Source organism: Betta splendens, chromosome 15, assembly GCF_900634795.4.
Source record: "Betta splendens chromosome 15, fBetSpl5.4, whole genome shotgun sequence".
Classification (NCBI taxonomy): domain Eukaryota; kingdom Metazoa; phylum Chordata; class Actinopteri; order Anabantiformes; family Osphronemidae; genus Betta; species Betta splendens.
The window spans coordinates 823,115-848,573 of NC_040895.2; the positions used below are offsets into that span (position 1 = coordinate 823,115).

Genomic DNA, 25,459 nt, shown 5'->3' on the forward strand with positions numbered 1-25,459 from the left:
ACTGTTGATTGCATACACTATACACTAGTTAAACAAATCGAGTTTTAAAGAAATGCTTTTGTGCATGTTTTCATTTTTTTTCCCTTAAGGCTTAAAGCGGCACCCCCTCTGGCAGGTGGCGCCCTAGGTGACCACCTCGTTTGCCTGCCCCACCCGAGTAGGGGCAGCGTTCCAGGGGAGAGACACCCGTCCAGACACAGACAGGCACCCCCAGAGGAACCCCCCCGGGCACATGGCACCCAGGTCTTAAATCCCAAGTCAGCCCCCGCACACTGGCAGGGAGGCCCGCCTCCGCTCCCCGGAGACAGGCACATGCTAACCCTCCCAATAGCCCTTCTCTGGCACCGGACCGCCGGTCCCAGCAGCCACTTCACCCCAATCACAGGGGAATCATGCGCCCAGACTCAACGAGCCCCGCTGCCCCTCGTCCCTTACGTAGGCAGGCACTCTCAACCACCAGGCAACCGCGCCAGACACTGCGCAGCACCCGAGCCCCATGCATCCCTACCTGGAAATAAAATCATTCAGAGTGTAATTTTGGTTATTGATTTCAACATGCAGACAATGTGTCTTAAGTGGTGTAATCTAGCAAGCTGTTCAAATACTGAGTAATGCTTAATTTCTTTTTAGTTTTCCAGTTCATAATGATGATTTTCCTTGCAACACAGAAGACAGAAAGCTGTGTGATGCGTTTATCTCTAGGTCCAGCTCACTTAGATCTCCTAAAAGACAGAGTGCAGGGGTTGCTGGAATTGGACAGCTTAACTAGGTTGACAGGTATTCGCATACTCCTTGCCAAAGTTGCTGCACAGGTGAAAAGAATGCATGTAGGAATCTATCTGCTGTATTATCTGTACAATTAGGGCAAGTATTCAGAATCAGAAAGAGCTTTATTGCCAGGTCCTGTAGAGTGCACTTTACAGAACTAGGAACTTGTCTTGGTTTTGGCACACACAAGTTGCAGTACAAAATAATACAATACAGAAACACACGCATACACACAGTGGCACACAGTACAAGTGGAAACCTTGCTAGAATTTTTTCTTGGGTACATCAGGACGGATAGATAAGGTCAGAAAGCAGACGGTGAGACTGTAAGATGGGGGGTGCATCTGCATCAGTATAGTGAAATGTTGTTTATAGATGTGTGACTGAGGGTTGTGGTCGCACCCAAGATGTTTACATGCCAGTCACAGTTGTCCTTGAAGGGAGACACAAAAACGGAAAGAAGATAGAGGCGCAACTGGTGAGCTAGATTGGACCTGGGAAGGGAGGGGTGAGGGAGAAGGGATGAAATTATACACAGAGAATTCTAGTACATTTTAACAATTCATGACTAATTTGTCTAGATCAATAGTCCAATCGGTCAGAACTCAGGGCTTCATCGCCTCTTGTGGGTCCAGGGGTTACCCTTGACCTTTCCGTAAGCCTGTCAGACAAGGCTGTCACCATAGTAACCAAGTGTTCAGTCTGTCTGTCTCTTGTCTTGCTCCGAAAGGCTGAGATCTTACTGGTCAGTCCTGCAATCCGGCCATCCAAACGGGCTGAGATATTACTGGTCAGTCCTGCAATCTGGGCCATCCTCTGGTCTATTTCTGTCAGCTGAGTAACCATGGCCCCCAGCGGCGTTTGCAACTCCACGGCCGGTGAAAATGCCAATAAGACAGCAGGCAGATTTTCCGATTTTTCGATAAAGCAGGGCACCACCAAGGCCAATCACAGAGCCAATCAAGAACAGAACATGTGATTATTGGTGATGACCAGATCAGCTTCTCATTTAGAGATCAGAAGGCTCACTGTTTGATCGATATTGGAAATTAAAATAAAGATTTGATTTTTGATACTGTCCTTTTCCCTGATACATCAATAAATCGTTCTGTTGCTGGTTGTGGTTGCATCTGGATAGGAGTATTTTTAGTTTTTTGCATTAAGTATTGACTTTAGTTGTTCATATTCTAAGAAATTGGCAGAGGTGATTTCATATCGGGACACCAATTCTTTAAAAGAGGTAAACTTGTCTCTTGTGAAAACATGTTTCAGATGTGTTATCCCTTTGATATGCCAAATCAAATCAGAAAGTGTATTGTCTTTTTGTTTTGTATGATGTTTGGATTGTTCCAGAGGCGTGTTTTGGCAAAACGTAGATCCAGTAATTTTAAGAAAATCCCACCAGGCTGTCAGAGATGCTCTTATGCTAATGCTCTGGTAGCAACTATGGTGTTTGATTTTGGTGCTGATAAGTGATGAGTGGAGTGTGGTAGAAGAGATGTTATTCACCTTAAGGTTAATTGGTAATGCTATAGACTCTGTCCTGTTAATCAAGTATTCTGAAGGTAAATACTCCAGAATTCATCCATTAGGCTGATAGTTGTAGGAAAAGACGTCTATGGCTCCAGGATAAATAGTAATACATCGTCAGCATATAAACTTATTGTAACCCAGCAGAAAAGTACAAATAGAAATATATTAATAAGTAATTGACATAATAAACAAGATGAGGCAAATAGGAAATTGGGACAAGACACATTGGTAATGGGTTTACAAAATAAAGGAAAAGGGGTATATTGTGTTATACGAATTTTGTGGTTAAAATGTAAGTTCAGTATGTAAATGTGAAATGATAAGAATGTTTTGTTTATTGTGTTAACTTCCAACTAGTTGAGGTTTAGTGTTAATTTTGCTAAGAGAATAATGCAAAGTTTTATTTTGGCGATCAGGGTTTTGTGAAGAAAACAACGAAGAAGAGACGGAAGATGGAGGCTAACGCTAGGAGTACGCAGTAGGGAAAACTCTGATAATATGCACCTGTAGCTTAAAATGTTTAAGTGAAAGACTGTCAGTAAGAGAGTCTGAAAGAACTGAGTGGTAGTGGACGCAAACTTCAGCACGAAGTGGCGCAAAGACTATCGCCAGGCCCTCTTGCCAGAGCGGCGAGTGTAAAGGAGCAGCGCGTGGAGGCGGGAGCAGCTAGCTAGCCCAGCTGGACCAGCTTCTCTTCAGCGGAGTTGGACACCTGCAACATCCTGGTAGGAGGCAGCGTTCAGCGTCCTGCTGGACGACCGTGAGGAGGATTAAGGTATCCCCTTTGACTTATTTTATTTATTGCTCGGACGTGAGTGAATCGGCCATTACGTTTTAGGTCCCAACGCTCACGAGCCACGCTTCAGGCCTGCAACAGTTTGGTTTTCAGTTTAATATGGTACAAGTGGACTTTGAAATTAATTACATATGTGTGGCACTGTTATGAAAAGTGTACTTTATGTTGTGCGTAAGATTTTGGACTAAAATGATTAAGTTGCTATTAATTTACTTTGTTAGTGTACAATTAAAGAGGAAATTACATTTTTCTACAATTATGTTCCTTGGTGGTATGTGGTAAACAACTATGCCTTAAGAAGTCAAGAGCTTAAATTACTACTGAAATTTTCCAGGACTAAACAATTACTAAATTCTCCCGGTTCCCACCCCGGCACCAGACGCACGCCTAGGAGCACCATCTCGCTTCTCTGAGTCCGGCGATTGCTTGGCATTTCTCACCCAGTTTGAGATTTATTATGAATTACGCTCCCCCGTGTTCCCACGGAGAGGGCCAAGGTGGCATACGCTGTCTCGCACCTGACCGGGGAGGCGAAAGCGTGGGGCGACCGCCGAATGGCAGAACGGTTCATCCTGCATGTTGTCAGGGCTTTTTCGGACGCGCTGAAGCAGATCTTTCAAGAGATCACTCCTGGGAGGGAAGCAGCGCAGAAACTGGTGAATATTCGGCACGGCGGGATAACCACGGCAAAGTATGCAATTGAATTCAGAACCCTGGCAGCGGAGGCCGGATGGGACGAGACAGCCTTGGGCGACGTGTTCATCCGCGGCCTCTCACGACGTGTCAAGGATTGTCTGGCGGCGCGCGATCTGCCGAGTGATCTGAATGCACTGATCGCGCTGGCCATCCAGATCGACCGAAGACTGGGGAGCAGCGAGCGAGAGCACCGCGGAGAGGGAGGATCGAGGGAGTCGCACCGAGGCAGAACGGAAAACGCCATAAAGGGTCAGTGGGACGGTTCCTCCGCCTCGCGAAGCACGGGAGGGGCCCAGCCACCGGAGGAACCCATGCAGCTGGGACGCAAACAACTCTCCGAGTCAGAGAAGCGGCGCCGCCGTTCCCAGGGCTTATGTTTATATTGTGGACAGACCGGACATTTTGCAGTAAAATGTCCACTAAAAGATCAGGCTCACCACTAGCCCGGAGGATCGCCATCGCCGAATCATGTTTGAAAGCGCCTCCACCCGCTCGTTACCTACGGTCACGCTCTCATCTGGTGCTCGCTCTGGTGCTCGCAAGCCTGATGCGGATTGCAGAACCACCTGTTTTCATGTCATAGCTGAGGCAGAGGACCCAACGGCTGGAACGGAGCAGGAGAAGGTATACCTGACAGGGGTTTCGGAGTGCTATCATGATCTCGCCTCCGTGTTCAGTAAGACCAAGACAATGTCCCTACCACCGCATAGAAGCTATTATTGTGTTATCAATCTGCGGCCCGGATCCACTCCCCCCAAGGGGAGATTATTCCAGCTCGCCCCGGCAGAGAGGAAGGCGATGAAGGAAAACCTGGACTCTGCTCTTGCAACAGGTATCATCCGGCGTCCCCAGCGAGGGCAGGGTTTTTCTTTGTAGGTAAAAAAGATGGCACCCTCCGACTGTGCATTGATTACCGCGGCCTCAACGACATAACCATTCGGGACTCATACCCTCTTCCTCTTCTCTCGTCCGCCTTTGAGTTGCTATCAGGCGCCAAGTGGTTCACAAAGCTGGATCTGCGGAACGCATACCACCTGGTCCGAATCCGCAAAGGGGATGAGTGGAAGACGGCGTTCAACACTCCAAATGGCCACTATGAGTACCTGGTGATGCCATTTGGCCTCACCAACGCCCCCGCCGTCTTCCAGGCCTTCGTCAACGAGGTTTTGGGTCCAATGATTAACCGGTTTGTGTTCGTCTATCTGTATGACATCTTGATCTTGATGTCAATCATCTTGAGAACCATGTCCGCCAGGTTCTAAAGAGGCTACTGGAACACCGCCTCTTTGTTAAGACAGAGAAATGTGACTTCCACGTTGATACCGTGTCGTTTCTCAGTTTTATAGTATCCATTTGGATCCGGCCAAAACCAAGGCGGTGGAGGATTGGCCGGCGCCCCAGTGTTGGAAAGACGTTCAACGTTTCCTGGGCTTTGCCAATTTCTACTGTCGCTTTATCAAGAGATTTAGCAGTATCGCAGCGCCCCTGCACCAATTAACCTCTCTTAAGAGTCCCTTTCAGTGGTCATCCGAGGCGGAATCGGCGTTCCAGCACCTCAAACAAAGCTTCATCACCGCACCCGTGCTTCGCATGCCGGACCCAGCAGGCCAATTCGTGGTTGAGGTGGACGCCTCGGTTTCAGGGGTTGGTGCGGTGCTGTCGCAGCGCGACCCAGCTGAAGGTAGGCTTCACCCGTGTGCATTCATGTCCCGTAAGCTATCTTCAGCTGAGCAAAATTATGACATTGGAAAGCGGGAGCTGCTGGCAGTAAAGGCCGCACTTGAAAAATGGAGACACTGGCTAGAGGGGGCAGCACAGCCATTTTTGGTCTATACCGACCACAAAAACCTTGAGTATATCAAGACAGCCAAGAGGCTAAACTCTAGCCAGGCCCGCTGGGCGTTATTCTTCAGCCGGTTTCACTTCCACCTTTCATATCGCGCAGGATCCAAGAACACAAAACGAGATGCCCTCTCTCGTCTCCATGACAACCTGGACGCCCCAGCGGAACCAGAACACATACTGCCGGCAGGATGCCTGGTGGGAGCAGTGACCTGGCCGGTGGAGCGACGCGTCCAGGAAGCCATCCAAGGTCTCCCAAGACCACCCGCATGTCCTCCCAACCGTTTGTTTGTTCCCCCAGGTCTGAGAGGTGAAGTTATCCATTAGGCCCATGCATCGACAGTCAGCTGCCAGAGAACCCCGCACCATGTTCAAGGTGGGCAAGCGATTCTGATGTCCGGGAGTAAGTGGCCGGGTGCCCCACGTGCTCAATGCACAAACCATCTCACCAACGACCCGCCGGTCTCCTGCAACCCATACCAGTCCCTCACCAGCCGTGGTCGCATGTGGCACTGGATTTCGTCACCGGGTTGCCATTGTCACTAGGTAACTCGGTGGTCATGACGGTGGTGGATCGATTCTCTAAATGTGCACACTTTATCCCTCTACCCAAGCTCCCATCGGCCAAACAGACGGCCCAGGCCATGATGGACCACGTCTTCCGCCTTCATGGTTTCCCTCAGGATATAGTGTCCGACCGCGGGCCCCATGTCACGATCCGGTTCCTGTTCTGCTTTTATTTTGTAAGGACTCAGTTTGTCATCCATGTCATCATGTTTTGGTTCCAGTTTTCATTTCCTGTTTTATTTTGGTAGCTTTACCGGTTTCTGTTTCTGTTCTAGCTTTACTTCCGGTTTACGTCTTGTCACAGCTGTTCCCTGCTTCACCCGGTCATTATCCACACCTGCACTTCATTAGCAATCAGTTCACTGTGTATTTAAGCATCACCTCTCACCCCAGTACCTCGCCAGATTGTCGAGTTTCATACCACATTCCAGCGTTGCCATCTAAGCTAACTTGTTGCACGATCCTGTCCGTACCCGACTGCCGATTCCTGCCAACACCCTGCCTGTACCTTCGCCTTGGACCTTGTGGTAACTTTACTGACCGTCTGACCATCGAGTTTTTGTCTAGCCCCAGTCTGTACCTCTGCCGTGTTTAACCGTGTACCGAACTCCTGCATGTTTCCCAGACCTGATCCTGCCTGCCTCTTTTGTGCCTTTGAACTGAGCCTTCGTGTGTATGACCTGGACTGCTTAACTACGCCGATACAATAAACACAGTTTATTTCATCAAGCTCTTGAGTGCACTGTGCATTTGGGTCCTCCTCCGTGTGTTCGTGACACCCCAGTTCGTGTCCTAGTTCTGGAGGGAATTCTGCGCGCTCTTGGGGGCCGAGGTTAGTCTCTCCTCGGGGTACCACCCAGAGACCAACGGGCAAACGGAGAGAGCCAACTAGTAGCTGCAGGTGGGACTGTGGGTACTGGCCTCCAAAAACCCCAGGTCATGGTCCCTGTCACGTCTTAGGTCTACTTCCACTTTTACTTTGAAGGACTTCCTGCTCATGTCACATCACAGCTGTTTTCTCTGCCATTACCGCTCCTCATTTCTCACACCTGCTAATAATTAGTAATCTACGTAAGTATATAGTCTCCACCTCTCACATTCTCTAGCTGCCAGATTGTTGTGTGATTTCCACCACTTTCCAGCGTCTTGTATTCTTGCCTAATCTTGTTATCCTGAACCCTGCTTCTGACCACCGTAATCAATTCTGCCTAATCCCTGCCTGCTTTGTATGCCTTGTCCTTCGAGCCTGCCTGGTAAACGACCCTGCAAGTTAGTGTGACTATGATTCTGCCTCTGTCTGAACGGTACTGTAACCTTGATCCTCACATTAACGAATCTTGCCTGCCCACGGAACTGAGTCTGCCTGATCCATTGGATTGTTCATCGTTGCCTACCTGTGTATGACCCTGCCTACTCTGACTTTGTCTTTTGGAATAAATCCTCGTTTATCATTTAAGCGTGTCTGTGCTGTGCATGTGGGTCTGTCATCAACAACGCCCTGACAGTCTCTCATGCTGCAGGCCTGCAGATCAATGTTTTTTTTGTTTTATATATATATATATATATATATATATATATATATATATATATATATATATATATATATATATATATATATATATATATATATATATATATATATATATATATATATATATATACGGAGGCAATTCCACAGTTATAAGTCAGGAAACACAGGTGAAACACTAGAATGTTTGACTGTTGGAATGTGATGGAACCTTAAGGCGTTGAAGAGTGGGTGGTGAAAATCTGAATGGGCAGAAGGTACTAAGTACTAAACAGTAAGGCTGACACTGCACTCATTTCCTCCGGAAGCGCTGCTTGTACCCACAATCCACAACTCACAGTTCCAGACCAGCCACTGCCCACCCCCCTCTGCCTCACCCTAACTCACCACGTTAGGAGTCAAGGAGGACCAAGGCCAGGAAGGCTACAGGCCCTGACAACATCAGCTCCAGTCTCCTCAGAGACACACTCCTCCAGAGTGTGCAGACCAGCTTAGTGAGATGGTTCATATTCAACCTGAGCCTCAGCATGGAGAGAGTACCAGTACTCTGGAGGACTTCCTGTCTGGTTCCAGTTCCAAAGGTAGACCAACTTAAGGAGCCGAACCACTTCAGACCCGTCGCCTTAACCTCCCACCTGTAAAGGCTATGGAGAGGATTGTCCTCAGTCACCTCCGCACCCAGATGAGCTCAGCACTAGACTCACTGTAGTTTGCCTATTGACCTGGCATCAGGGTGGATGACGCCATCATCTACCTGCAGCATCCGGCCCTCTATTACCTGGAGTCCCATGGGGGCACTGTGAGGGTCATGTTTTTGACTTCTCCAGTGCTTTCAATACCATCCAGCCATCACTGCTGAGGAGGAAGCTGGATGGGGCAGGTGTGGACCAACATCTGGCTGCTTAGACCATCAAATACCTTACAGACAGGTCACAGTTTGTAAGGCTGTGGGACTGTGTGTCGGATGTGGTAGTCTGCAGCACTAAGGGCACCTCAGGGAACTTTAAGTACAACTCCAACCACTGTCATCTCCAGAAGTTCTCAGAAGTCACCATCATTGTTGGCTATGTATCGGGGGATATGTGCAGAAGTACAGGGAGGGGGCATCTCTGATTTTGTGGGCTGATGTGAGGACTACCACCTGTTTTTAAACACCAGCAGTACTTGATTTAATCAGGGCTCAAACATTGGGTTTGTGGACACATTTAAATACCTGGGTGTTTTCCTCAACAGGAAACTGGACTGGTCAAACAACACAGACGCTCTGTAAAAGAAGGGCCAGAGTCGTCTCCACCTGTTGTGGACAGACAGCTGCTACAGACTTTTTATGATATTGTGGTTGCCTCAGCATGTTACAGTTTCGGTCTGTTTCCGGTTTTACTTTGAAAGGACTTCCTGTTTTCACCCATGTCACAGCTGTTCCACGCAATCACCGGTTTCATTATGCACACTTGACAGTTATCAGCAATCAACTCAGTATTTAAGCACCAGCTCTCACACCAGTCAACTGCCAGATTGTTATGCGTGTACTCACCATCATCCAGCGTTCTTGTCCGTGTTTTGTTCCTAAACCTGACCTTGTTCTGACCACTGTTACCATAACCTGAGCTCATCTGTTAACAAACTTTGCCTGTCCTCGGATCTGAGACTGCCTGACCCTCTGTATGTTGACGCCGTGCTTACCTGTGTATGACCTCGCCTGAACATGACACTGCCTTTGCGTAATAAATCCCTTTTTACTATCATCTGCGATTGTCTGAGCCGTGCATGTGGGTCCGCCACCTCAGAAACCCTGACACAGCATTCCTATATGGAGTTGTGTGCTGGGCGGGGGGCAGTACAGACAGAGACAAGAAGAGACTTAACAAGCTGGTTAAGAAAGCCCTCTGTCCTGGGCTGCACACTGGAGTCCATCAAGGAGGTGGGGGACAGGAGGATGTTGGTCAAACTAACGTCCACCATGGATAACCCCTCTCACCCCCTGCACCACACTGTAGAGGCCCTGACCAGTTCCTTCAGCACCAGAATGTTACACTCACAGTGCAGGAAGAAGCAATACCGCAGGTCCTTACTGCCCACAGCCATCAGACTTTACAACATAACTCTGCAGTGACAACACAATTGTCACAATCCGTTGTTGTGCACTGTCTCAGGTCTCCATTTTCCACATGACAGTGTTTTCTCTTGCCATGGTGAATATGTAGGGCATATAATGCCCTGTTTCTGCTGTATCTAGAAGAAATATGTTGTTATTACTAATATGTTTACAAGTGGTATTTGATGTTGTTTTTCTTTGCACTGTTAATAATGTGCAAAGGAAAATATAATTAACGAACGAATGATCTGTAAGGATATGTGGCAAGAGAAGGTCCTGCATCAAAATAAACAAATTGTTCACTAAAAAGACTTGGTACTCCAGATTCATGTAAAAGATTAGTATATATTGAACAAATCGTTCACAAACGACACATCACTATGCTTTGTGTGAAATGAGAGAGAAGCATCGATTAGCACATTTAAATGTGTCCATGCCATCATCTCAACAGCCATAAGTACTGTATTTTCTTGACTATAGAGCGCACCTGTATTAAAGCCGCAACCGCTCTATTTAAAAAAATAAATAAATAAACGATAAACAAGCCACACCAGGTTATAAGCCGCAGATATCTATGTTGAAAAAAAAATGATATTTACTGCATGTACAGAACGATTCTGAACTGTAAATGTATGTCTCTGAACAAATTTTTTCCTAACAGTGCCTTTTAACACGTCAGCAACTTTGTTGATTAAGAAGTTGGCTCTGAAGGTGCGCGGCTCTCTTCGCGTAGCAGTCCAGCCTTTCGGAACCCGTTGGTTATGGTGGATTCTTTCACAGCACTCCACGCCGTTAAGATCCACTGACAGACATCAGAAAAATTTGCTTTTCGCATTCGGCCGTTTTTTGTGAATGACTTCTCACCACTTGTCATCCAAGTCTCCCACTCAACTGGGAGTGCAGCTTTAAATGCCCAATTCACAGAGATTTCAAGTAGCCGCAAATACTTAGTTGGACCTTCAGGAATCACAGCTGGAATAGAGTTCGTTTTCTTGATCGCTGCTTTCACAGAATCTGTGATGTGAGCCCTCATGCTATCCAAAACAAGCAGTGCTTTTTTCCGGGGAAAAAAAAACTCCCGGGCGCTTGTTGTAGGACTCCGCTAACCATTCCTTCATAAGGCCTTCCATCATCCACCCTTTCGTGTTAACTTTGACCACTATGCCTTTCGGGAGTTGTTCTTTAGGCATAGTTATGCATTTAAAAATCACCAGTGGTGGAAGTTTTTGTCCATTTGCCGTGCATGCCAGAACACAGGTGAAGTGTGTCCTCTCGTGTCCTGTTGTTTTCTACAACACGGATGATGCGCCTGTCTTGTTAACAGTCCTGGTCAGAGGCAGATCAAACGTTAAAGGTACTTTGTCCATATTTATGATGTCCTATTGAGTATTCTTGTATCTTTGTTTCAACAAATTTGTGGAATTTTGGAACTTTTTGCTGATCCAGCCAGGGGGGGAGTTGCTGACAGAGAGTGGTCCGTGCCCTGATGGACAGATTTTTACGTTTCATGAATCTGAAAACACTGTGACGGCCCAGCTTTGAAATCTTCAATATTCATTTTGTCGGCTATTGTTTTGGCTTTAAGTCGGATCTGTACAGTGGATACACCTCTGCCACCTGCTCTCTGTATGTTCACCCAGTCCTCAGTGCCCAACATATTCAAGTTCGGGCCACCTGCTTTTATGTTCTCTGAAAGCTTTTCTCGACTTTTGGCATTGCATGAGCTCTTCCCGTTGCCACCTCCAATGTCTCACCATAGATTCATTGACGCTAAGTTTGCGTGCAGCAGCGCGGTTTCCTTCCTGGACAGCAAGATCGATGGCCTTCAACTTAAAACTTGCATCATACGAACTTCTTTGTGTGGGTTCCATGATGAAGGGGTGAGGATTTGAAAATAATTAACAGTTGGTAATTTGTCGTCCGTGTTCTATCTGCTAAAGCAAAAGTAGCGTATTCTTCTTTGCATTAAGTTTCTTTCTATCTTCTTTTTATTCTAATTCCGGTTGGAGCGCCCCTAGCGGTGGAAGAAAAATCCACAGAAAAGCCACACCTTTTAATAAGCCTCATGGTTCAAAACCTATGAAAAAAGTAGCGGCTTATGGTCAAGAAAATGCAGTAGATGGGGACTGATTTGACTAAAAGCAACCCACCCTTTCCATCCCATCAGTATGTGCTAAACACACCATCGTCATGGTCTTCAGTCCAGTCAGCTCAAAAAAGGACTGTAGAAGTGTGGACAGAGTCTGAAACATATCCGTTTAAACTCCTTCTCCATGTTGACTCTCAAACATTTAGCTTTTAATGAACATTCTAGAAACTGTGGGTTTTTCTGAGAATGACACAGATGCAAAGCAAAGCTTAGCTGCACATAGACATACAGTCAGTTGTCAAATCCCTAAGCTGTATGAGATCAGTGTGGATTAACCCAAGTGAGCGCAGAGAGCTCCTCATTCCATGGGCAGAGAAACAACAGCCCTCCCAACCCGGGGGGCTGTTGGGACAGCCAGGCTACTTAACACCACACAAGTTACATAAGAGGTCTGCATCTCCAATTGGGACAGAAACACATATGACAATCTTGCAAATCCTGTACTCCATTAAAAGGCTGCTGTTTTGCAGGAGAAACAAAAGAGATGTTGCTTGATGTCAAGGACTTTGCTACATCTGTGACAAATTATGATCAGAACCAAAGCTCTAAAAACTGGAGCCTATTTGCAACTCTAGAAGCCTGAAATGAGGACTGGGTGGGATACACTGGAACCTCAGTGATATTACATCAGAAAAAAATTCCCAGCTCTCTTTATCCTCCTTGCTACACTCTGACCTGCAGTGTGGGGGCCCCACAGGGGACTGTACTGGCCCTCTTCCTCTTCACCCTCTATACGTCGGACTTTAGTCACAACACTGACAGCTGTTTCCTGCAGACGTTCTCTCAGACTCTGCAATTGGCGGACTGATCACCAATGACGATGACGAGTACAGAGGATTTGTGGCTGGTGCAGCGAAACTACCCGATCAACACAGGGAAAAACCAAGGAGATAATGGTAGCTTTTCACTGACGACAGTCTGCTGTCATCTCACCGATGCTCATCCAGGGAATGGACATTGAAAGAGTGGTATCTAGGTGTGCATATGAACAATAAACTGGACTGGACTCATAACGCAGATATGCTGTAAAGGAAGGGTCAGAGCAGACTCTACCTGCTGAGGAGACTGAGTCTTTTGGAGTGAGGGGGCCACTCCTGAAGACCTTCTATGACTGTGGTGGCATCAGCCATCCTGTACGTGTGGTCTGCTGGGGCAGCAGCATCACAGTGAGGGACAGGAAGAGACTGGACAGGGTCATCAAGAAGTTCAGCTCTGTCCTGGGCTGCTGGGTGAGAGAAGAGTCCTGGCTAAACTCACATCCATCCTGGACCAGGACTCTCACCCAATTGAGGACTCATTCTCTGCTCTGGAGAGCAGCTTCAGTAGCAGACTAATCCACCCTCGCTGTGTGAAGGAGAGATTGTGCAGATCTTTCTTCCCTGCTGCTATTAAACTGTACAACCAGAACTGTTAATTATCATAACTCACCCACTGTATCAGTGTTTAGGTTGAAGAATTCTGTGTGCAATATTTGTAATTGTATTTGTGTAAAACTGTGCAATATTTATATAATATGCAACAATAATTCCCATGACCCTGTAGCCACTCTGCATAGTGCTGTATTGTGCTAACTTAACGAATATTGTATTTTCAAATCTAAAAAAGGCACTGCAGGATATTCATAGGATTTCTTATTCATATTCTTCTTTTTTGATCTAGTTTAACCCAAGCTCGACTGCTTTGCTGACGAACAGCTGATTGCTGACAATCACAATTGCACACACTCAAACATGCTCAGGTGCCACATCTCTTACTGGTGCACCACCACGGTGATGAGCAGACCTCTAGCCAGTGATCATATTAGGACACAGAAACAGAATGTATTATTATTAGCATTATTAGCATTAGTACAGCAAACCAAAGTACCAGTTGAGTAAACTAACTAAGGGTGAGCTACACCCTGGAGCAAGCATGAAATGCAGATATCGTACACAAGCTGTCTGCTGTAGACTGTTTGTAGTAGACTACCTGATGTAGATGACATGCTGTAGACTACCTATTATAGACTACCTACTGTAGGCTGTTTGTTGTAGCCTACCTGCTGTAGTTGACCTGCTGTAGACTACCTGTTTATAACAGATTACAGAACTTACAGGAACAGTGCTTTCTGTCACTGTCCAAACACAGGCAGTAGGGCTCAATGATAACTGGTCGTCTGTCTCCACGTCTACACTGTGATGGATGAGTGTCCGCTTGCCTTAATTGCAGCTGTTTTGGCACCAGCACACCAGATATCAGATCATGATTCAGCCTATGAGCAGCATTATTAAGGCATTAAGATATTTCAGTCTGGAACAAGCTTGTGAACCCACCAGCTATGCCATTTGTACTCATTTGTAGCAGTAGCCCTTCAACAGCAGCAGCTAAAAATAGAAAGTCTCCAAATAGATGCCTGCTGTGCCTTTAGGGTTCCTTCCACCTCGGTGTGCACCAATGGAAAGAGGTCAAACAGCATGTAAGGAAAACCTGCACATGCATAGTTATACACTTATTGGTGTGAGCGGAGTGAGCAGTTTTGCTTTTTTTCTGTCAAAACTCTTTTATAAAATATTAAAAAGATGAGGCCACACTGCAGCAGGAACAGATCTCTAACAGGGCCAAATGTGACGCAACTAAAGTCCAGTCACTGTTTTGCAAAGTCATATTGGTGGGTTAAACAGTAGGGAGTGTGTTTCAGGCTGAGAGCGTCCATTACGATGGGGGAGGCAGCTTTCAGCTGTTATAGGTGGAGAAAGCTACTAGAAAAGCTGTAACAGTTTGGTTGTGTCAGTATGGTGATGTGTTGGTGATGAACCCACACAGAAACTGTTGAAAACATTTACTGTGTACAGATTCAAAAGTGTTAGTGCTAGGAAAATATTTGCATTGAACCATTTTGAAGGGTTTAATAATGAACACACCACTCAGTCATGGTCTTTGATAAAGAGAATCAGGCAGCTGCTGATGAAAGGGAAGGTCCTGTCAAGATGGGTCAGTGGCATCTGGAACACTAGGAGAAGAGACAGGCTCATTACTTACTAAGTCAAGGATAAACAAGAAATTATAGCTTAGTTGATAGGTTTAGAAAGATTGAGGGGAAATCTCTAGAGGGAAGGGGTTAAAGGAAAGGACAAAGACCAGGTAGATTTCTGAGGAGTAGCTTAAAGGAGGAAGAAGAGCCTAGATAGACCTACTAGTACTACTTCACTAAGTACTAAATAAATAATATATAAATATACTGTAATTAATTATGTGTATAACCCCTCTGAAGCAGAGAGAAATGAAGCAAAGACCACAAGCCTTATATTATCTTCTATTGACCAAATGATCATGTTGAAACAGTAAAACTGCTCTTGATGAACTGAGAACGTAGATGAGGTATGACTGGACAGGAAGGTGATGACATCCACAGCTGTTTACACATACACATACACACAAATTCCACAGAACATCTGCTTTGCTCACCACTATCTAACTAAGTCTACGTTTACTCCTATAATATCATCATGTGTACTGGTCGGCGCTACTGTCCCCTCATCCTTGTCTCTTCCTCCTTGCACTACCCATGTAGATTTAGAGTATGTACAATTTTGTTTCCTTAAATTATGTTATGTTGTGTTATTTTTATGTTGTGTTGTTTTTTGTTATTTTATGTTGTGTTAAAGTCAAAACCTTAAGGCTCCCGTAAAATGTTTAATAATTACATTAAACAACTAAATGAATAATGGTTTTATACTGTAAAAGCAAGGAGAGTAGAGATGAGTAGCGACCAACCCTGTGCTCACCTCCGGGTGTTGGGTTTAACCATCCTAAAAGCACTTGAACAAAATCTCACAGCAGCTCCTCCTGAGCCAGTGGCACAGCTGCAACATCTGGTGAGGTCCCAGGTGCTCCAGCCTTCCAGTCCACAGCTCTGTCATGCTTTGTAAGTAGCTGAAAAACATGATCCGTTGAATGTGGAGTCGAGGTCAGTGATGATGCAGGTAACAACCAAGGGCAGAAAAACAAACGAATGCCGCAGCTAAGGCGAACCCAACAATGAAGCCAAGCAGGTGATACAAACAGCAGCTACTACTGGAACAACGTTTCAAAGTTTACATTGGCGACATACATACAAAGCTGAACACTTCATCTCAGCACCATGGCAGTGAAGAAGAGGAGAGATGGAGGCAGCAGAAATGAAGAGGTTGAGGTTCTCTTTAGACAGGATTAGGACAGAACACATCAGAGAGACAGCTCACGTTGCCTGTGTTAGCAACAAGGTCAGAGAGGCCAGACTGAGATGGTTTGGACATGTGCAGAGGGAGTTAGTGAATATATTTTCATGGAAGGATGTTGGAGATGAAGCTGCCAGGCAAGATGACCAAGGAGGAGATATATGGATGTGCTAACAGAGGACATGGAAGATCCCAGGATAGAGATAGTTGGAAGCAGCTGATTCGCTGTGGAGACCACCGACCAAAGGAGGAGAGGTTTGCTTGTCTTGTGCTTTATTTTTGGCCTATTTACATGTAATTGTTTTCACCTGTGCGGTTGTAATCGTGGTCCTCTCGGCTGTTTGTCCCAGCGCAGTCAAGCTGCCGACTAAGGACTTTTTGGCCACAGACTCATGTTCTGAACCAAGCACAGTTTGTGTCATGTAATTAGAAAAGTCAAGTCAGGAGCCACGTTGTACCGTTTGTGTGTGTGTGTGTGTGTGTGTGTGTGTGTGTGTGTGTGTGTGTGTGTGTGTGTGTGTGTGTGTGTGTGTGTGTGTGTGTGTGTGTGTGTGTGTGTGTGTGTTTACATTTCATCACTTACTACAGTTTACACATAATAACAGTCGAGTTAATGATTACAAGCCAGATTTATTGATATAAATTTTCAACTTGTTCATAATGAGTCTCATCAAACGCCTAAAGCCACTGTCCCTCACCAGAGATGGCCCCAACTTGCTTCAATTAAACAGCCAATCGCAATCCAACGTGTATGATGCACAGGATGCAACAGTGTGTACTGTTTACAAGCACATGCAGCTCAGACATACTGAAGATGTTTTGGATTTGTTCACTCACTGGGTTGTCTTACAGTCTACAAATACATGTAGATATATGTGCATGTACATGAGGGGATCATTACCAGTGGCAGCTACTGTGAATGGATCCATATGCAGAACTACTACTGGGTGGTTTCTTTAAAATGACTTGCTTCAGCTGTTGTAAATATGAGAATCATAGTTGTGCTCATACTGCAGCATGAACTACATAATACACACAGACTGATAGAGAGACGCTGCCAACAATCATGAAAACATTCCCAACTTTGAGTTGAATTTCCACGTGATTAGCTGTTGAGTGCAGATCCAGGTGACAGGAACAGATGAGACTCACTCACTCACTCACTCACTCACTCACTCACTCACTCACTCACTCACTCACTCACTCACTCACTCACTCACACAAGGCTACACCAAAATTCATGGTCTCCTTACACCAACAATCTGTTATCCAACAACATAACACCTTCAACTGCACATATTCCAAGTATTCAGGATGACCATAAGCGTCATATGATATGCTGGACATCAAGGTCTAATTGTGGCTGACAAACTAAGTCAATCTGGATCTGTAATATTGTTACACTGATTCTGAGTTCACATGCAGGGTGATCCCAGCTTCATTCTTTGTAGTAAAGAGTTCATCTGTACTTTATGACCTTCTTTCTCCCACTGACTTCACATCACTGTATTGTTATGCCGCTCTTAGCAACTCTTACCTGGCTTTGTGCAGTTTGTCTCTAGGTCAGAGTAAATCTTGGACTCATTGTCGTAAACGTCTTGTAGCAGGTGACGATGCCACCACCTCGCTTCCATGGCTACAGAGCTGGAAACATGAGATCCTGATGTACAACAAACAAACAAACAACAAACAAACAAAAAGTTACACGTTCCAAGCCAATTCAGTTGTTGAACACATCGTGTTGCACTCAGGACAGAACTGATTTTACATAACATTCTATTCATATTCTGCATTTTGTGTCACACACAAACAGACTATTGGTCATGATGCATGTTGCACAGCTAATTGAAACTCATTAATGCTGCAGACCTCCCCTCTTCCCACAGAACAAAGGCAGATGAGACGTGCATCTTGTGTCACCACATTCAGTATCATACGAGAGCACAAGGATCGCCGCAAGGCCAATCATTCCAGATCAGTCATCTGGGTCATGGTATCCTCAAGTGCCCTGACTCCCAACATCCAAAAGGCCCGGACCTCATAGAAACACTGCCACGGCTCGCTGCATTTATCAACATGCATAAACGTGAAGACATTTGCAAACATCCAAGTCAAGGACTGGGGGCTGATGATGGGGAACTTACCAACAGCCCAACTGGAAGTTTTAATGTTAAATACCTTCTTGTGAAAGACTGAATCTCTGTTATCCCCAGTGTCCATTACTATGATGATTTTGCATCAATACAGATTCTCCATAAATCTTTTACACTTTACTGGGGAAAAAAATAAGTTTGTACTAAACATGGTGTCAATAAACAAGTAAACAAAAGAAATATAATAATTCCTTGCATCTTTATTACACATTCTCACATCTGTCGTTGTTTTTGGTTTTAACAACTTTGTAAATCTTCTGCAATTTTAACATTAATATGTATTTAAAAAAAAGTATCTACTGTTCATAAATAATAAATAATTAAATAAAAGGCAGACAATGCACATTAAAGTAGTTTATTATTAATATTAGGAAAGTTTGTTGTTCACTTGCTCTGAATACAAACGAAGGGTCACAGGAGCAGTGCTGTGTCGTTCGTGAACGATTCGTTCAATATGACCTAATCTTTTATATGACTCGGGAGGAACGAGTCCTCTCAGTGAACGTTCATTTTCATGCAGTACCTTCTCTCACCACATGGCAGTAGCTGCTTAACCTCAGTCATCATCACAGAAAACAGAAACGATTCGTTTACAACTCAACTGAGCATCCGTCCTCAGAGATTGGTTCTTTTGTCACGTGACAGCCAGGCCGCTTAGACTCTGTGGTGAGCAACAAACTCCAGTTTGTTCCTGATTCGTTCATACAGATCCTTACGGATCACTCTTTCGTTCTTTTGTAACGTGACAGCTGTAGATGAGCTTGAGTGATGAGTTATTGTGTAATAATAATAAGATTTTAGGATTGTGATTTTAGGATGTAGAGATATTAGGGAACATTTACTTTTTTATTTAAAAGTCTCACTAATAAGTTTTACTTTTAGTTGTTCTCTACCAGTCGTCACGTAAAAGGCAGCTCCACCTGCACGGTTTAGTTCATCGTTCTGGTTCATTGTTCACAGCTCAGGCTCTGTGGGAAGTAGCAAGTACTACAGTTCTTTTGTGATTCGGTCATACGGATCTTTACGGATTGTTTGTTCGTTCATATGTCACGGGACAGCCAGGACGCGCAGGAAGTAGCAAGTGCTCCAGTTCGCTCTTGATTCGTTCATGCGACCGCTACCAAGTGACTGTTGTGCTGTTAAGCAACAATGGCAGGAAGGATAGAGGACATAAGTCACGTTAATGTGGTACAGTACGTATTTGCTAGGTTTTCACGTGGTTTGAATTGCTTGTGGCATTTTGTGATTATAATTTGTCCGATAATTTGTAAATGCAAGTGATGGGAAGTTTGGCTCTTTTCAGAGAGCTGACTCTTTTGGCTTAGCTCCCCAAGAAGAGTTCTTTAGACTCTTAAATGGCTTTTAATTTTTTTGTAGACCTTTATTTACAATACAATACATTTACAATAACTTGTATTGAAAACTCCTTTATGTGTAGTGGTTTGAAGAGAAGTCTTATAATTATCTAGTTTTGTGCATTTATTCTGTTACAAAACCATTCTATTGTTTAATATTTAATCAAACATTTTATTGCACAATGCTGCCAATAAATTCACAGAACAGAACTAAAACCAAACTCAAGCAAAATATTTTATACCAACCTTGTAATTGCCTCATTTTGTGCATTCATTCTGTTACAAAACAGTTCTTCTTTTTTTAAATATTTGAATCAAACATTTTCAGAATCAGAATCAAAAAAAGCTTTATTGCCAGGTCCTGTAGAGGACACTTTACAGAACGAGGAATTTGACTAGGTGTTGGCAGGTGGTGCATCTCAGCATAAACAAAGTACACAGTACAACATACAACATAACATGGTAACTTGAATAGTGCAATTAAGGATAAATTAGTCGATATCAACGTATAAGTTATCAACAGACTATATACAGTAGAGTGAAGTGGATGCGCAAGTGGTCTGGGATGGTAGGACCTGTAAGTGGCAGTGATAGTCCTTTGGGGGGGTCAACTGGAGGGAGTTAGGGCACTGTTCAATAGAGTGACTGAAGTTGAGAAGAAGCTGTTTTAATGCACAAATGAACAATCTGCAAACAAATGCACAGAACAGAACCAATCTCAAGCAAACAGTATTAATGCCCTCAGTGAAGGCTGGTATTCAAAAAAGTCAGATGCCTCAGCTTAGATGAACTGTTCTGATTTCTGTCTGCCCTGTTTTTGCCATTGCTGACTGCGCAAGAAATAAAATAGATGATAAAAATTGCAGCAACTATAAGTCAGTTTTTGATTCCTATAAATTTCTATAGCTAAGTGAAACAAACACATGTAACACTACATGAGTATAACCACAACAAAACATTGAAAGGTGTGTGTGAGCAGAGCAACAGAAATGCTCAAGTTGAAACATTATCACTGATTGAGCTGCAGCAGAGCATGTGTGAGAGACACGACACAGAAGAGACTCAAAGACCTCCTTTACCTCCATCACTAATGCCAAAGCACTAGCCGTCAGACTAGTGGTCCAGCCAAGTGGAATCCATCCACAGCACTTGCATCCAACTTTCAGAAGTTACCGTATTCAATTTAATTCAATTTCAATTAAATTTTTTTATACAGCGCCAAATCACCACAAGGTTATTTTAGGGAACTTTACAAGGTAAGGTTTAAGATCTTCCACAACTAAACCCAACAAATCCCACATACAACAAGCCTTTAATTACAATTTGACAGCAACAGTGGAGAGGAAAAACTTCCTCTCTAACGAGGAAAAAACCTCAAGCAGAACAAGGCTGGATGTGGGCGGCCATCTGCCTTGACCGGGTGGGGTGAGGGAAGAAACAGAGAGAGAAAAGTACAGCAACAACAATATGCAACAACAGAGCATAGACAGGATGGTTGGACCAGAGACTGGACACAGGATGGTTGGAGCAGGGACAGGACACCGGCAGGATGGTTGGATCCGCAGCTGCCCACCACAGACACAGCTCTGAGTCCAATGATACCTGTAGGTGAGAATAGAGTGGGGGAGAAAGAGAGAAGCACAACTACTGGAGAAAAAGATGGAACAATGATGGGAGGTTATTGGACAGAAAAGGTAGAAGGAAACAGAGGAGCTCAGTATAAATTAAGTCCCCCAGCAGTCTATGTCTATTGCAACTTAACTTTTTTTTTTCTTTTTTTTGTTCTGTCCAGCAGTTTAACAAGCAGCATATATTACGCTGAGTGCCATATTGTGATGGGCAGCTTTGCTTTAAAAAGAGGCGTATATATAAAATATATATACTCTTCTTGATTTATGGTTTATTAAATGTTTTTTTTAGCTAATCCCAAATATGTGTGATGTTGCTGTGTTGGTGGACAGGTTAAGTTTCTGCTTTAGGGTGTGTGTGTGTGTGGGGGGGGGGCAACCAGCTGCTGGAACCAAGCAAATCTGTTAAGTAAACAATCGGTGCAAAATAAATAAGTAGCGATGTATCTTAGGCTAACACATTCATAATTAAACAACTGTTGTACTGTGATTTACCTTGAAGATTAATACTAATACCAATAATAGTGTTAAGTTATGCGCACATACTCATACAAACATATACATATCATATACATACTTATATGCATTGTTATACATATCCCATACTACTTAATAATAGTCATGACATACAACACTACAATTTCCATATTCACATTATTGATATTGGTAGTGATAAGTATCAGTAATACTTACAGTTGGGTTTGGAAAGCCTGTTTATCAGCTCAGGTGTTGAGTGTCCCACTAAGAGGTAAAGCTGTAGCTTAACATTGTTCACCCAAAGAGTGAGGCAGACGTTGGTGCATGAACAATGCCACTTCTGAAATCCAAGGTGATGTGAGGAGCTCGGCCACTATGCCCATCCAAAAAGCAGAGGAAAGAATCACCACCTTCAGTTCCAGGAGGGCAGGTGTTGACCCAAGCCGCCCACACAGAGCCCCCCAGGCAGGGCTGCAGCAGCCACAGAGACAGCACTCGAGGTCAGAGTGGGCCACCGTGGGTCAACGCTGTCCGTCCCATGAGAACTAGGGGCAAACACTCCCCCCGGTGGGAGGGTCGGCCTGAAACAGGGGAGCCCGAGGACCCACGGTCCGTAGGTAGCCCGCTAGGAGATGCCCCCGCGCCCAGTCCACCATCCTTACACGAGCGGAGAGGGACCTACCCCATCGGCCCGACCTCATCCCCTGGCACCACACTGGGCCTGCAGCACAAGGCCAGCAATTGGTGGGGGTCAGCAGAAAAGAGACCACCCAGGCAGACGATCAACGTACCCCGGGCGGAAAAACTGGACCCCGCACACTCCAACCGCACCACACGCATACACACTCACACAGCTCCTCACGAGCCCCACCCAACTCCCCCAACCCGGGAGAAGCAGAGGGCAGCGGAAAAGGCACCCCAGAACACTGCAACCCAGCTTGGACGTGAGTGTGTGGAACTAGAGTACACTGAAAGTGGGTGACACCTCCAGGAGCACGACCGCTGGCTGACGGTGTGTCCCCCGGACAGTTATCCCCCCCCCACCCTAAGTCTCTTTTTACAGTTAAAACTGCGTGGTGCTGGAACTTTGGGAGATCGCCAATTCTCCGAGGGGTCCAGCAGACAGAGCCATCAATGTGAAGGCTCCGTCCACTGGCCCCCCCGGAGGGAGCCCCCAGATTCCTGGACGAGCGTGTATGACCAATGCAATTAAAACTGCAGAGCATCCCACTTGTGAGGGACGGAACCACTTCCCGGTAGCCCTGGCCCCTCCATCAGCAGGACGCCCCTTGCAGACCTAAGTGGATGTATGTGGAGAAATGTATTTGGGAAGCAAGGCACAGTTCCCGAATAGCTCTAACCTATAGACTAACAATCATTGCCAGTGACCTGAACCATCTCTAACTATAAGCTTTATCAAAAAGGAAGGTTTTAAGCCTGATCTTAAAGGTGGAGAGTGTGTCAGCTTCTCTAACCTGAAGAGGGAGCTGGTTCCAGAGGAGAGGAGCTTGGTAGCTAAAAGTGCTGCCTCCCGTTGTACATTTAAACACTCTAGTAACCACAAGTAGCCCAGCACTCTGAGTATGAAGCGTTCTGCTGGGAGCATAAGGAACTATGAGGTCTTTAAGATAAGAAGGAGCTTTATCATTGAGTACTTTGTAGGTGAGTAGGAGAATTTTAAATTGTATCCTACATTTTACAGGCAGCCAGTGCAGAGAAGCTAATGTAGGAGAAATGTGATGTCTCTTTCTAAGTCCTGTCAGGACTCTGGCTGCAGCATTTCGAATAAGCTGTAGGCTTTTTAAAGCACTGTTAGGACATCCTATGAGTAAGGAGTTACAGTAGTCCAGCCTAGAGGTAACAAATGCATGCATCAGTTTCTCTGCATCACTCTGAGAGAGGATGCTTCTGATTTTAACTATATTTCTAAGATGGAAGTAGGCGGTTCTGGAGATTTGTTTAATGTATGATGTAAAAGAGAGATCCTGGTCAAAGATGACACCAAGGTTCCTCACAGTAGAATCTGAAGCTAATGTTATACCATCCAGGGTGGCTATCTGACTCAATAGTGTCTCTCTCAGATTTTTAGGCCCAATAATAAGAATTTCGGTTTTATCTGAATTTAGTTGAAGGAAGATTTGGGACATCCAGGATTTGATGTCTTTTAAACAACCATGAATTCTGACTAGTTGATCTGTTTCATTTGGTTCCAATGACATATATAGCTAAGTATCATTGAATTGGACCAAGCACAGAACCCTGTGGTACATAGCTGGGAGGATTTCTGGAACTCTCACGCACTCTGTGCTTTGAGGCAGATACAGACTAAAGTATAGTTTTGATGGCTTAGCCAGGCACATCATTGGTAAGAAGACAAGTATGACTACAAACGAGTGAAGAAAATACATTGATAGAGTGAAAACTGTGGCAGTAGTGACAAGTTAAAGAGAAAGGTTCTGGCGTAAGAAAGCGTCTCCTCACACTCTAGCTGTGACATCCGTCAGACGCAACACATACTAATGGAAAAGCTGAGAATTCCTCAAAAACCACCTGATGCTTAAACTGCTATAACTCAGAATCTGTTAAAGATATCAAAACGCTAAACAAGACATTAATAGTTGAATAGTTGAAGATTGTTTTGTAGTTTAAATGGTGTCTGTACCTTAAAGTGTGTTGAAGTAGTTAAAGCTGAAAGCAGACGAAGCTGAAGAGGATTTGAAACGCTTCTTCCATTAATTTCAATAGGAAAAAAAGTTGAAAAAAGCTTAATAATTTGAAAAATATGAAACATATGAATGAGAGAAGTAATAGCACACTTCTTAAAAAGCTGAACATTTTGATATTGGAATGGTTTCTGTAGCTCAAAGGATGCGGGAGTAGTTAGGTTTGTAAACACGTACAGACGAACTAAAAATACTTATAACTAGAAAATGCATTTCCATAAGAAAATGCACAGTGAATGCTTCTATGCTGAATGTATTGCCCAAGAATAACTGAAAGTAGCTTAAACATTAAAAACATAGTTTGAAATAGCTGAAAATTTTAACGCATAGGTAAATATAGCTCTGGTTAGTTTTTTAAATGGGGCTGTATGAGCACAAAGGAAATGGTTGAATTTAAAATAAAGAATTACTATTTACTTCTACTACTTTACAACGATTACAATAGAGGTTTATGTTGCACAAAGGAAACAAAAATGATTGAATCTAATGTAAAGAATTTTCTTGTACTACTTTACAACCATTCTATTAGAGGTTTAGGTTGCTGTACACAACCTAATTTCACAGTTGCCCAAAGTGGGAATTGAACCTGGAACTGCATGCTTCAGAGACAAGGACCTTATCCACTGAGCCAAGGGAGATACTGCCATAGATTCAAATGGCTACATTACACATCCTAGTGTCCATGGTAAAGGATTGTTTAAAGAGATCTGTTGAAATTCAAGAAACGCTGAAATCAAGAAAGTATGTAAAGGATTGCTGAACTTGATGAAATATAGTTGAATGTATTTATTTTGTATGTAATAGGTAAATAGAGTCCAAGAGTTCAAAGAATAGTTGAATGCTGTGGAAACATTTAAAACAGCTGACAGTAGCTGCAGAAGAAGTAGCTGAATTTTAGATTTGGAAAAGTTAAAGTATTCGATTATGCATGTGCAGGGAATTGCTAAAACTTA

At 44.4% G+C, this 25,459-nt stretch overlaps 1 protein-coding gene across 5 annotated transcripts in view; it reads right to left on the reverse strand.

Annotated features, from left to right (window-relative positions):
• Positions 1–25,459, reverse strand: part of LOC114870480 (sodium/potassium/calcium exchanger 3-like) — an 82,053-nt gene that overhangs the window by 53,091 nt on the left and 3,503 nt on the right. For 3 of the 5 annotated variants that reach the window (XM_029175128.3, XM_029175127.3, XM_055502381.1), the window contains exon 2: positions 17,708–17,830. In XM_029175128.3, the coding sequence (XP_029030961.1) occupies positions 17,708–17,830 (123 nt within the window). Of the gene's footprint in view, positions 1–14,874; positions 14,964–15,738; positions 15,887–17,707; positions 17,831–25,459 lie in introns of all 5 variants that reach the window. The other 2 variants (XM_029175130.3, XM_029175131.3) reach the window with 2 other exon arrangements.